This window comes from Homarus americanus, unplaced genomic scaffold (assembly GCF_018991925.1).
Source record: "Homarus americanus isolate GMGI-L3 unplaced genomic scaffold, GMGI_Hamer_2.0 scaffold49667, whole genome shotgun sequence".
Classification (NCBI taxonomy): Eukaryota; Metazoa; Arthropoda; class Malacostraca; order Decapoda; family Nephropidae; genus Homarus; species Homarus americanus.
The window spans coordinates 7,931,456-7,946,169 of NW_024738608.1; the positions used below are offsets into that span (position 1 = coordinate 7,931,456).

Sequence of the window (14,714 nt, forward strand, 5' to 3'; positions counted from 1 at the left end):
TTTAAATTTTTAAGAAACAGCGAAGAGATTTTGTTTAGTATTTATGACACACAAAAAGAGTAAAAGTTTCACAGTATAGTATTGATGAAGCAGAATGTGGAATAAAGTGGTGGAACTGAGGTACTCATTTGAAAGTACTGACTCTCCAATTACTTATTATATCTTCATGTTTACCATCAGTTAGGAGATCAATAGTGGGGGAAGGCTTGATAATATATTGCTCAGAGGTTAGAGGACTTGTCATAGTATTTAATAATAAAGATCTTGTTAAGGAGTCTCGTTAGAAAATAGTGAAAGACAAAGGAGGGGTGTTTCACAAGATGCGCCCCAGCACTAGAAGCTGTTCTCGTCATCAGCCGATTGACGCACACCCTACCTTCCGTCACCCTGTCTCCGTCCTCCTCTGGGACTGTCGCGTCCAATCATAATCTTACGGGCACATCAGCTGTTAGGAGATTCCAAAATGTGTCAGTGTGATGGAGTTGTGTTGCAGTAAGTGTGATCAGTGCCTGCAGTTCCTCACAAAAAAAAGGTCACCCTTATGTATTACGTATGATGATATGTTCCAAGTTTACACATATACATACTCAATATCCTCCCACACCATGCATACGTATGAATAAATATGCACATATACACGTACATGCTCACAAATACACAAAGACAGACAAACGCACACGATACAAATCTAACTTCTATTAAGTAATAGGCTGGAGATGCCCAAACACACACACACACACACACACATACTGTACTATAGTCATGTTTAACCCTCTCGCTACCACAACCCCGAGACTGTATTGACCATTTGCATATGATGGCCCCTTATTTGTGGAACTACTTTCTCATCTGGAAGTCCTGCCATGAGCTGCTGTTTCACGTCTTGCTGCTCCGAGATTCAGACAGTGGAGATAACTCAGTGCAGTAGGTTGGTCGTTAGGGGTTGGTGCTGGACTACAGTTTGGGAATGTGGTAACGATGGGACTAACTACAATAACATTTTTATTCCTTATTATCACACCCTAATAATCAAAATAATATAAACTAGTAAACATTTATGCTTTAACTATTTCCAATTCTAATGCCATTTCTGTCTAACAACTAATGCAGTGCTATTATCACTATTACCTCTAAATAATGGCGAAAAACAATAATAACGACACAAAGTACAGTGTTTACATTAACATAATCACTGGTTTTAATATGTGTTGCTTCAAGGAGTGACTGACCTAAACATAGTTAATATAGGTTTTATAAACATCAAGGGGCTGTTCATGCATCTCTGTTACAAGTAAAACAGTGAAGGTAGTCGTGGTAATTCACTTCAGGCGGCATGAACAAGGGCGCAACGTTTACATATCTAGGAGGAAAAGAATAAAAGGATAAATATTGTTTTTAGGGCAGCTCTGTAAGATCATTGACTGTATCATTACTTGGTGTTATTATAAACTGTCTGAATATTATTAGATGATGTAAACACAACTATTTCACCTGAAGAGTCGAGGTTATATATCTATAAAAGAAAGTACGATATTTTACTCTATTAGAACAGCCATTGTCGACACTACTTTGTTATTAAGAGAGATAAGTAATTATAACTTTTGACGACGGCCTCTTCATGACAGTATCCTATCACTCAGCAGGTAACGTCCTCACCTCACAGGCGCCTGATCCCGAGTTTGATTCCCAGCAGTGAGGAACATTGATCATTTTCCTTTACACCTCTTCATTTTGTCTCGCAGTAAAAACAATTGGTGAGGTGTGTGTGTCAGTTGAGATATCTAATTGTGTTCTTGGGTAAAGTAATGTCTGGACTCTGGACCCCGGGCTGTTCCTTGACACAGAGTTACACGACTCACCAACTATAGGTGTAAGTTTTGTGTTGGCAACAGTTTCTTCTCCTTAAACAAATTCCTGCCTAAACAACCCCTAAAACCTACCATCACCAGGCACACACAACTCCTAGAGCTCTTTGACCAGAAGTATTCGTGAGATATAAGACTCATAACAACTGGTGGCATTGACCAACTATTCTGACCATGACCTGACCTGAACCTGCCGCAGTTTTAATACTCTCGTCAAAATGTCTGAGAAGTAATGACTGGTGGGAGTGTTAATTAAGACAACATTAATATATAGAGAAGTAATTACCGGGTATATCAATGCTGTTTACCGACTACTAACTGGTGGTACTATACACAAAGGCTAAACAGACACCGAGAGTTTGTCAGAATCAACAACACTGACAAACAATACCATTAGTTATGAGACTCGGGTAAGTATACAGTATTTTCTTATTAACTGTGCTCTATAGATTACAGTACTGTATTAAGAACATTTCGGAACACCTGTACCTACTAGAGGACACAAAAGATGGCCGCTCACGAGTACCTAAACTTAGAGTACAGTAAGAAGAGACACGAGTACCTATAATCCAAGAAGTACTCTAAATAATAATTAATCTGCCTGGGGTCGTCTATGATTAATTATATACCTAGAATATGATATATTAACTCTGAGGAGAAAAAACAAACAAAAGAAAAGCAAAAAAAAACAAAAACTCAGGATTAACAAAAGATGATTCAATTAATGAGATTATAGTGAAGGGGAGGGAGGGGGGGTGGGGTAAGGGGCCTATAATTACCTTTAGTGATTTAAAATTACAAAGGGACTAAATATAACTATGATAATTAGCCCATGCAATACACCTCTACGACTCAAACACAAGAAAAAAACACAGAAAAAGAGCCCAAAAATTAGACCCAGAGATAAGAAATGGTACTGTGATAATGGGGACTGAACAAACAGATTGACTTACATGCATACAGAGAGAGAGGTTGGAGGAATGCTGACTGTTTTGTTTAAGGTGTTGTGTGGTGATGATGGTGGGTGTTGTGATGGTTTGGGTGTTGTGTGGTGATGATGGTGGGTGTTGGGATGGTTTGGGTGTTGTGTGGTGATGATGGTGAGTGTTGGGATGGTTTGGGTGTTGTGCGGTGATGATGGTGGGTGTTGTGATGGTTTGGGTGTTGTGCGGTGATGATGGTGGGTGTTGTGATGGTTTGGGTGTTGTGTGGTGATGATGGTGAGTGTTGTGATGGTTTGGGTGTTGTGTGGTGATGATGGTGAGTGTTGGGATGGTTTGGGTGTTGTGCGGTGATGATGGTGAGTGTTGGGATGGTTTGGGTGCTGTGTGGTGATGATGGTGGGTGTTGTGATGGTTTGGGTGTTGTGTTGTGATGATGGTGATGAGGGGGGGAGGGTATATTATGATGTACTACAGTGAAGATGGTGAGGGGTGCTGATATAGTGCCAGTATGGTGAGATGGTGTTGTGTGATGATAGTGTTAGGTGTTATGTTTTTGGTATAGTGCTTTATGGTATTGTGGTGTTAGAGTGTGATGTTGTTGTGTGGTGCTGTGGTGATGTGGCGTGATGGTGTTGTGGTGTGGTGTTGTGTTGTGGTGTGGTGTTGTGATGTCATGATCTTATGGTGTCATGGTGTTGTGGTGTGTATGTCAGCAGTGTTATGTATGAGTGTGTGAGAATGCCAGCTGTTACTCTGGTTGATGATGACGTGTTAGGTCTGGGAGAGATGTACTGTACTGGTTGGTGGGTGGCGAGAGAGGGGGGCAGCAGGGTGTGGACTGCTCACAAGGTTGAGTGCCCTGACATACAAGACTGTGGAGGTGTGATAAAGGGAACAATATTGGACTAAATGATGCAGTGGAAGAGTAGTGTGTGAGGTGAAGGATGCTGGCGGCCTGGGCAGTGTAGGCGTCACACTGAGAGGTCAAATGGTGTGAGTTATTTTGTTTGGTTAAGGGAGACATGCGGGTGTGGGCCTGAATGACTTACGGGCGTGAGAGTTAGTGGAGGGAGGGGGTGCGATAGGAGAGGGTGGGAGTGGGCGCCGGGTGCACACGGGTACCTGGCGGCTTGACGGCGGGCACAGAGAAGTAGCGCGAGTCGATGTGGCCCGGCTGATGGAAGCCCTTGGGGGGCACGACCCCGGCGATGGTGGCGTGCTTGGCGTCGGCTGCAGGCAGCCGTCGTGCACGGAGCCCATGGGCTGCCACGGTCTGGGACTTGGCGGCAGCATATGGGTTACCCTTCAGAACTGCTCTTGGTAGCTGAGGCTCCGTGAATGTGCTGAAAGAGGAGCCTGAGCGTTCATATGGGGGTGTGTCAGGCTCTACTGCAGTCACTGAACTCCGTCGCTTGATCACTACAGGTGTGGAAGCGTCACTGTACACAGGTTCTGACGCCACAAACTTGGAAGGTGGCAAGAAGCCGTAGCCTCCTCCCACTACTTCTATATTCAATCGTCCAGCCTTCCCTGGGGCATTGTTGGCAGCAGGGGCGGGGCCAGTGCCGTGGTTAGAAGGAGGTATAGCGGGAGGTACGGCGCTCCTCTGCAAGGAGAGGCTCTTTACACATGACTCAGGAGGCGGCGGCGGTGGTTGTGTCCGGCACAGGTCATCGACACTGGAGCAGCGAGGAGGCCCCGCTGGTGGGATAGGCACGCAGCTTTCTGACCCAGAGGATCCTGACTTAGAGTGCGAGGCTGAGGATGAGGAGTAGGATGCCTGGGAGTGAATACCAGAGTCACAGCGCTTGTCGGGTGGGCTGACGGAAGAAGCGGTGGAGGAGGAGTCGGAGTGTCGTGGCACCTCCCCCATCACCACTGCTGAGTCCCCACTACGGCCCGGGCTGCTCTCCTGTAGCGACACACACACACCATGTAGTAGTAGTGATAATAGTGGTAGTTGTGGTAGGAGTACTGGTGGTGGTAGTAGTAGTGATAGTATCAGAAGAAACAGTAAATGAAGAGGAAAGAATAAAGAAGAAAACAAAAATGAAGAACAGGAATAAAGTAGTAGTGATAATAGTAGTTGTGGTAGGAGTACTGGTGGTGGTAGTAACAGTAGTAGTAGTAGTAGTGTAAAGTAGGAAAGTTGAAGAGTAAAGAAGATAATGACGAAAAATAAAGACAAAGAGACATGAAAATAGAACATGATAAAGAAGTGAAAAAGGAAGAAAGAAGAAGAAGAATAGGGAGGAGAATGAGAAGGATAAGTAGGAAGGGGTAGGAGTAAACTTTGCAATTTATTCCGACAAAAATGATCATATATTAAACAACACACCATACAAAAAACTTATCATAATAAATAAACTTACAAATTATCACGAAAATGCAGCATTACCTATCAAACTCTAACTCAAGATCAGGCTGCAGTGTAATAGTTACTTAAACGAACACTTAACAATGATTCGAAAACGGTGAGGACTAGGATTTGTTTACTGACTAATAACATTTCACTTCGGCGCTGTCTATCTTATTAACATGAATTATTATTATTACTTAAGATTTAACATATCAAGGTGTTAATTCAGGATATCAAGGTATTAATGATATCGGAGTCTTAATTAAAGTAAAATATACCAAACTGTCAACGAAGATGAATGTTTAGGAGATTTTCGTCGTTCTAAAATATTGAGATAAAACATTGGAGTCACTGGGATTATTTTATTAGCGTCACTGGAAAAAACAAAACATATTACAGGGTACTATGATTCTTGTCCGGTTCTATGGTTTAATTAGAATGATTTGTAACGTGAAGGAGAGTTGATGCCGTTTAATTTTAGTGATAGATTAAACCGGGAAACTAAACGTATGATACGAGAACGAAGAGTTATAGAAATGTTTAAATTATAGAAAGACTTCCCTATAATGGATTTTTCTCTATATAATCCGTTAGATGGGGGTTTATATTTAACGGACCCTTTGATATAACGGAGTTTTCATCTCCATAAATGTTAAGAAGGACTGATTAGGACACATGGTACTGTAATATAGTGAAACCTAACCTAACCAAATATAACCTAACCTAACTCAATAAGCTTGGCTCTAGTGTACAGTGAACCTCCCAATACCTCACCCATTACCTCAATACCTCACTAATTACCTTAATACCTTACTCAATACCTCAACACCTCACTCATTATCTCAATACCTCAACACCTCACTCATTATCTCAATACCTCAACACCTCACTCATTATCTCAATACCTCACCCATTACCTCAATACCTCACTAATTACCTTAATACCTTACTCAATACCTCAACACCTCACTCATTATCTCAATACCTCACCCATTACCTCAATGCCTCACTAAGTACCTTAATACCTTACTCAATACCTCAACACCTCACTCATTATCTCAATACTTCACCCATTACCTCAATACCTCACTAATTACCTTAATACCTTACTCAATACCTCACTCATTATCTCAATAACTCACTCATTACCTCAATACCTCTCAGTAACTCAATCGTTCCCCACTCAGTACCCCTCTCACTATCCCACTCAGTATCCCACTCACTAATCAACTAGGCCATCAACCCGCGTGTGACAAATCAACTGACTCTAACTCCAGTACTAAAAGTTATTCCTCTTAAAATTTGATTCTCATATATTCAATAATTTTACAGTGACAAGGGACCTGTCAGCTAGTCACCCTCATTATATACGTCTGAAAAAATTAATTAATGATATGTAAATGGATTAATGGATGTAATTTGCTGTACAAATATACTGTATATATATATAGTATAGATAATATAACAAGGATAATAGGATAATTTAGTTACCCGTTACACCCCTTATCCTAAATTCTATCTTGTGTTAACGTGATCTTATGACTACGCTAGCAACTCCTGGTGACATCTTGTATGACTTTGCTACAGTCACCAAGACAACGGTCATACATCCAGTGGTCAGGGGAATGAGTGGTCTTTATCTTATTGTTATTTATATTATCTAAAGTAAGTTAATATGACTGTGTAGCGTCTTCTGTATCATCAAACATACTGGTGCACGGAGTATTGTGGTCTGAGTCTCGTATGTAAACAATATAACTGGGAAGGAAGAGTTAACGTACAGTAAAACCCATATACACCATGAAACACGATTAATTTTCACTATAACACCGTTTTACTTCTTTATAATCTTCCTGTAAGATAATCTGAGGAGTTTTAGTATTAAGGATGATGTTAGAGTATGATATACGTTTATGTTGAATGTAAACACAAGATATAACTGCTAGTCTTCATGAATGGGAGACAATAATTTGAGGAATGACGAAGAACTGGTATACGTCACACGTAAGGTTACTTTTACTAAAGGAGATTGAAGTTAATGTTTTATCATGACGTGGTATATCTTTCAGTAAAATTGTATTAAAACTAGCGTCGTGTAAGACTTATACAACAGTACAGTACTTGGTATAAGGGAACACGACGTCACAGTCAATAACTTACCAGAGAGTTTCCGCGAAGGATGTGTATCTGTGGGTTGGGCTGAGTTAGGTGATGCTGCTGTTGCTGCTGTTGCTGGTAATGCTGTTGATACTGCTGCTGATGCTGTTGCTGCTGCTGCTGATACTGTTGTTGTGGGTGCTGTTGATGCTGTGGGTGTTGATGTTGTGGGACTTGCTGCTGCTGTGGGTGCTGTTGTGGGTGTTGTTGTTGGAGATGCTGCTGCTGCTGCGCATGTTGTTGTTGTGGGTGCTGATGATGTTGTGGGTGCTGTTGTTGCTGATGTTGTGGGTGCTGTTGTTGCTGATGTTGTGGGTGCTGCAGCTGTTGTTGTTGATGGTGCTGCTGTTGTTGTTGCTGCTGTGGATGGTGCTGATGCTGCACCACCAGGTGAGCCTGGGTCATGTGCGGGGGTACCTGGGGTGGCTGCTGCAGCTGCTGCTGCTGACCCAGGGGTGGTGGGGGCTGGGCTGCTGGGGGAGAAGCCATGGGGGGTGGGGCTGGGGGACTGCAGGACTCAGGGGGGGCTGGCAGGGGCGGCTGTGGGTAAAAAAACAATAACATAAATTTCATATGTATACTGTATTAAGAAAACTATCAGTGCTATATAATCTGAATAACTTTTATAATCGCTCCAAAAAGTATCTTCACGGAGAGGATCAATGGATTTCAAAATGAACACTGACTCCTGTTGTCTCGGTAGGAGTGTCAAAATCCTTCGTCCACTGTGGCATAATGTCTCACAAAATCGTTTAAGATACATTTTGGAGCGAGGGCGCACACACACACACACGCACAAACATGCAAGTCTGGAGACACCAAATACATAAAACATACAAACAAACACACAATAAGGTAAATAAAATGCTTAAAACAAACTTCAGTCATTAAACATAAAGACTCACAATAACAGAAGTGAAAAACACAAACAACATTAATAGACACATGCTAAGTGAACATACACGTGCACATGCAAGAAAAAGTAAACATACACACACACACAGAGGAACAAAGCCTTATGTCCTCATTCAATACAATCTGGAATACTTTATACAACCTCCACTGATGTGTTTCCCGTCAACACCCTAAGCCCGCGTACAATGCTTCACCAGCGGCCATCTGTATACGCTATAGCCACCCGTGTAGTTTATATGCAGGACTAAGCTCCATTCTCTCGTATATTATATTGAATTATGTGTCATTCTCTTCTTTATAACACTGAATTATGTCTCATTCCCTTTTACATAACATTAAATTGTTATTATCTTCTTTATAACACTGAATTATGTGTCATTTCCTTTTACCTAACACCAAATTAAGTGTTATTCTCTTCAATATAACATTGACTTACGCTCCATTCCCCTTTACATAACAGTGGATTAAAATCCACTCTCCCTTCATTAAACTGAATTAAGTGCCATTCCTCTTTACATAACACTAAGTTTAGTGCCATTCTCCTCTGCGGTGACCGGATAAATCCCCAACGGACAAAACCCCAGTCTCATATATAAAATATAAAATAAAACACTTTTTTTGTTTAGGTTAGATTAGGTTGGTGTTGACAAAATGACAACCCCGTTGGGGTTTTGTCATGGAACCCTCCCCTACATAACACTGAATAAAAAATAAAACACCAACATGATAATAGAGTTGAACTTCTTATAATCTTTAATTGTTTATGGACAGGTGCAATTATTAACCAAACTTTAAAACCTTAGTTGTTGAATCACAGTAATAATAATAGTATAACAACAACCAATAACAAGAACAACAACCAACAACAACAAGAGCAACAACCAACACGAAAAGAGACATTTCAATATTAAATCAAACTCAGTAAAGACATAAGTTTGGTCGAAAAATCAGGAAAAATTATCGAAAGCAAATGAAGAAAATCCCAAGCCAATAAACAAGACAATTTCCTTACCCAAATAATTAAAAAAGTTCTTAATTCCTTTCCAAGACGAACGGAGAGAAAATATTCCTGGCGACAATAAAAGTTTTGATCTACGGGGAAGAGACTCTGTAGTGGACTCCATCCCCTACAAGGGACGACTGAGCCCCCCGCGCGCCTACCAGCCAATCAGCGTACAGCCAGCGGTGCCTGTAGATCTACTCTCCAGCGCGGACGCACACGTAGCAACGCTAGGACCAAAGTGCCGGGTGTGCTTGGCCTCCTCCTCTGTGATTGGCCCTCTCGCTACGCTCACCTCAAATCCTGATCCTCGTAAATTGTATAAATACGGCCCTAACAACTTCACTTCCCTACTGTGTAATTTCTTGGACAATAGAGAAGCACACATTATAATAGGCAATCACAAAGGCCCAAGCTTCAGACTTTATAGTGGAGTACCACAAGGAAGTAATTTATCCCCAACTCTTTACACAATCTACACCTCAGACATGCCGCCACCAATTCACGGTGAATACATCGCATATGCTGATGATGTCACCCAGATCATCCGCCATCCAGGCAAGGCCAAACAGATGATGGCATTAAAAACAGCTCGCGCCATAATACAAATAAATAATTACGAGAAGAAATGGAAAATAAAAACTAATACACAGAAACTAAAAATAATACACATTTCAAGGATAAACCCAGCACCAATCACAGTAAACAACGAAGAAATACAATACTCAAACGAAGGAAAAATACTGGGGCTAACAATAACAAGAACCGGAATAAATAAACACAACAGAGCGCAATAGACTAGCCCAAATACAGCTTACCAAATTAAGAAGATTCGGCAAAATGGAAGAGAAAATACAACTACACCTATTTAAAGCATTTGTACGCCCCCATCTTGAATACCCGCCAATACCATTAAACACGATCAGCCTTACCAACCAATTAAAACTCCAGGCAACACAAGACAAAGCCATCCGCAGAGCCTCCAAACAACGTCCCCCATACACAACCAAAATTAAAGAGCTTCACGAAAATTACAACATTTTACTACAACATAAGAACATACAGCCAAGCACAGGCTGTATGGCACAAACTAGAAGTCATGGAAGACGAAATATATAATCGACTAAAAACAGAGGACACCACAAGATCACACAGCTGGTGGCCAAAAAGCCTTCTCCATAACCCTCAAGAGCCAGAATTACTGTACACCAAACAGTAATCAAAAGATGAGAGTATTCTACTAGTTACACAAGGACCTAGCAGACCTCTCCAACTAACACAATAACTAACAACCCCTTGCTAGCTAGCTTAGCCTCCTCCCCCCCTGTTCCCTCGAGCTCGGGCGACCTCTTAGTGCGGCCTTCGCCACAGCCAATCAAATCGTCTCTGCTAGGTGGATAGCCCACCTGCTCTTATTCTCTAGTACTTTACTTCCCGTTTCATAACTTTCCTTCTACCTTACCTCTTCTCTCCCTTCCCATGGCAAGCCATTGCCATTTTATCTCCATTATCATTATCATCATCATCATGGGGAGACCATTCTACTCTGACCTGCAGGACCAGCAAGATCTCTCCCCAGCGCCTCACCACCCACCTTCCTCAGAGAGCTCCTCGCCCTACAGGACCTCTGAGCAAGCTACACCTCACCTAGTCACTCCTTAGCACTACTCTGTACAACAATATACATACAGAAAACGCATCGTGAGTTTCTATTCTACCTCATTCCTGAGTGTGAGATATCAACATGTACGTACGTTGTGTGGCCATACAAAGAGGTAATAGACATCTAAAGATAATTGACTAGTGGCCACAAGACAGTACGCTACAACGCTCACACGGAGAAAACAAAAGCGATCAGATCCAACCCTTTATACTGACTATTGGAACCTATTCGTCGTCCATAACAAAACAATAGACGATCACGTTCTATAAATCCTTCTCAGAACATAAAAAAGATAAATATTGACACGGAAATAACAAAAGCGTTGTTCCAACCCCTTACTAAAAGCTATCAGATCCAACCCCTTATACTATAGACTATTGGAACCGATTTATCTTCCACAACACAACAATAGAGGATCAAGTTCTATAAAACCTCAGAACAGATCGAAAAGAGATAAAAATTCCTTAAATAAGCCCCGAATCTCCCTCTCCCTCTCTCTCCCTCCATCAGTTCTCTCCTAAATATTAAACGGAGAGAAACGCCAAAACGATAACAATACAAAAGTAGAACGATATCTCTCTTATCACTCATATTTTTTTTCCTTGAGAATATTTCATCCCCGGGAATTTCTGGGTTCAATATAGGATTATGTTTTGTTAAAATATCCCCCTTCCTCCTCCTCTTCTTCCTACTCCTCCTTCCCGCCCCTCCTCCCGTCATCCTCCTTTCTCTACCTCTACCTCCTCCTTAACCCCTACCTCTTCCTCTTCCTTTCTTCCCCCCCTCATTCTCCTCCTCCTCTTCCCAGAACTCAACAATATTTGCACACATCTCAAACTGAAATTGAAAATACCCCATCCACAAGAGGAGAGAAACTGGTCTAATTCATTGATTCTCTCTCTCTCTCTCTCTCTCTCTCTCTCTCTCTCTCTCCATCTCTCTCTCTCTATCTCTCTTTCTCTCTCTATCTCTCTCTCTCTCTTACTTCCTGTCTCTGTAGGTCTTTCATTCATCTAGTTTCTCTATTCTCACGTAGCTACTTCAATAGTATTAAAATTTCGTTCCATAATACTCTAGCTTTTATAGAGTGCAGTGGTTGAGTGGGATATAGCGCTCGACTCCTATTTTCAGGGTCGCTAGTTCGATCCCCGGGGGCACTTACAGTCCACCTAGATGTAAATAGGTACCTCTGTTTACAAGTTGGTAGAGTGTAGGTAGTGTCGGTCACGCTGTAGACCCTGTATACTGGTAAGCTTAGACTACAGTGCGTTATATCTTGGCCCAAACTGGCTAGTCAAGTTGATGGGATCCACCTTTTGAGCTATTTATACCTGTGACTTTATTTACACACCTGTCCCTGCCTGTCCACACCTGTCCCTGCCTTTCCACACCTGTCCACACCTGTATCTGCCTGTCCACACCTCTATCTGCCTGTCCACACCTGTATCTGCCTGTCCACACCTCTATCTGCCTGTCCACACCTCTATCTGCCTGTCCACACCTGTATCTGCCTGTCCACACCTCTATCTGCCTGTCCACACCTGTACCTGCCTGTCCACACCTGTCCCTGCCTGTCCACACCTGTATCTGCCTGTCCACACCTCTATCTGCCTGTCCACACCTCTATCTGCCTGTCCACACCTCTATCTGCCTGTCCACACCTGTACCTGCCTGTCCACACCTGTCCCTGCCTGTCCACACCTGTATCTGCCTGTCCACACCTGTACCTGCCTGTCCACACCTGTCCCTGCCTGTCCACACCTGTATCTGCCTGTCCACACCTCTATCTGCCTGTCCACACCTGTCCCTGCCTGTCCACACCTGTCCCTGCCTTTCCACACACCTGTCCACACCTGTATCTGCCTGTCCACACTGTATCTGCCTGTCCACACCCTGCCTGTCCACACCTCTATCTGCCCGTCCACACCTGTACACCTGTATCTGCCTGTCCACACCTCCTCTGCCTGTCCACACCTGTACCTGCCTGTCCACACCTGTCCCTGCCTGTCCACACCTGTATCCACACCTCTATCTGCCTGTCCACACCTGTATCTGCACCACACCTCATCTGCCTGTCCACACCTGTACCTGTCCACACCTGTCCCTGCCTGTCCACACACCTGTATCTGCCTGCCTGTCCACACCTGTACCTGCCTGTCCACACCTGTCCCTGCCTGTCCACACCTGTATCTGCCTGTCCACACCATCTGCCTGTCCACACCTGTATCTGCCTGTCCACACCTCTATCTGCCTGTCCACACCTGTACCTGCCTGTCCACACCTGTCCCTGCCTGTCCACACCTGTATCTGCCTGTCCACACCTCTATGTGCCTGTCCACACCTGTATCTGCCTGCCCCACACCTCTATCTGCCTGTTCCTACGTGTCCCTGCCTGTCCCTACCTATCCCTACCTGTCTCTGCCTGTCGACACCTATCCCTATGTGTCCCTGCCTATCCCTACCTGTCCCTGGCCACCGCCTACCTTCAGCAGACTGTCAGTGACGAAGAGAGACTCGGGGTCGTCACACAAAGGGAGGGAAAAGTAATTAACACCGACGGAGCCTTGTACGTGAGACTTGTTTAGCTGACCGATAACATGACTGTGGCCTGGATATAAAGCTTCTTTCTCACAGGACACTTGGAGAGGAGGAGGAGGAGGAGGAGAGGGATTAGGATTAGGAGGAGGAGGAGGAGGAGGAGGAGGAGGAGGAGGAGGAGGGAGAGGGATTAGGATTAGGATTAGGGAGGAGGAGGAGGAGGAGGAGGGGGAGGGGGAGAGGGATTAGGAGGAGGAGGAGGAGGAAGGGAGAGGGATTAGGATTAGGAGGAGGAGGAGGAGGAGGAGGAGAGGGATTAGGATTAGGAGGAGGAGGAGGGGGGGAGAGGATTAGGAGGAGGAGGAGGAGGAGGAAGGGGAGAGGGATTAGGAGGAGGAGGAGGAGGAGTGGATAGCAAACAAAGGTAGAGGAAGAAGATGAGAGTGAAGGAAGAGGAAGGGGAGAAGTCTAGACGAAAGGGAAGATAAGGAGAATGAGGAGTAGAGGGAGAAAAGGAGGAAGAGACGGAGGAGGAAGAGAAGGAGAAGCAGTAAGAGTTATATCCTTGAAAAAATTTTCCATTATTCTTTTTTCGTAAACTGCTCAGGAATGAGAGAGAGAGAGAGAGAGAGAGAGAGAGAGAGAGAGAGAGAGAGAGAGAGAGAGAGAGAGAGAGAGAGAGAGAGAGATATATATACTCTGGTCTGTGTCCTATTTTTCATTCGTTGTACAATTTTATTTTTCGTCTTTATCTTTATCTCTCTTTCTTTCTCTTTCTTTGATGGTATTTTTATCCTCTGAAGCTCAAGATTGAAAGCACAAAAGGACATTCTTAAGAGGCAACTGTCTGTATTTTTCCAGGAAGCACAGCGACGTATTATTGGAACAGCTCATTATTTCAGGATCAGGTTGTCGTCATCTGCCATGTAATCTTTTCTCAACACAAAGAAAGACTCGTAATAATTGGCTTGTGTTTGTCATCCATTTCATTTCTTTCTTTTTTTTCCTCCCAGTCAAGTGTTTTTTCTTCTCCAGTCTAATCGTAACTGGCATAAAAGACCAGTTTCACTTGAATGTAAATTGTATTTATGGTGAGAGGGCGCAGAGTGTTTATATAAACATACATTAAAACAGCCATGATGATATAAAACATTTGTAGGTGTTTGGAATGTTTACTCATAGCGTAAAGAAACTCGATGACAATGGCACTAACTGGAATAATTTCAATTTTGACTTTTGAAACTACTTAGTGTTTTTATAGTTGTAACAAATG

At 43.1% G+C, this 14,714-nt stretch overlaps 1 protein-coding gene across 5 annotated transcripts in view; it reads right to left on the minus strand.

Moving 5' to 3' along the window:
- LOC121874241 (protein tincar-like) overlaps nucleotides 1-14,714 on the minus strand; it is a 51,668-nt gene that overhangs the window by 7,656 nt on the left and 29,298 nt on the right. Inside the window, exons 12-14 of one of the 5 annotated variants that reach the window (XR_006090384.1) lie at nucleotides 7,329-7,865; nucleotides 3,859-4,721; nucleotides 377-445 (exon numbers count right to left, since the gene is read on the minus strand). Coding sequence is in view for 3 of the 5 variants with exons in the window: in XM_042378320.1 (XP_042234254.1) it covers nucleotides 3,870-4,721; nucleotides 7,329-7,865 (1,389 nt within the window). In the remaining 2 variants the exon portion in view is untranslated. The remainder of the gene's footprint in view (nucleotides 1-376; nucleotides 446-3,858; nucleotides 4,722-7,328; nucleotides 7,866-14,714) is intronic. The other 4 variants (XM_042378321.1, XR_006090385.1, XM_042378322.1 and 1 more) reach the window with 4 other exon arrangements.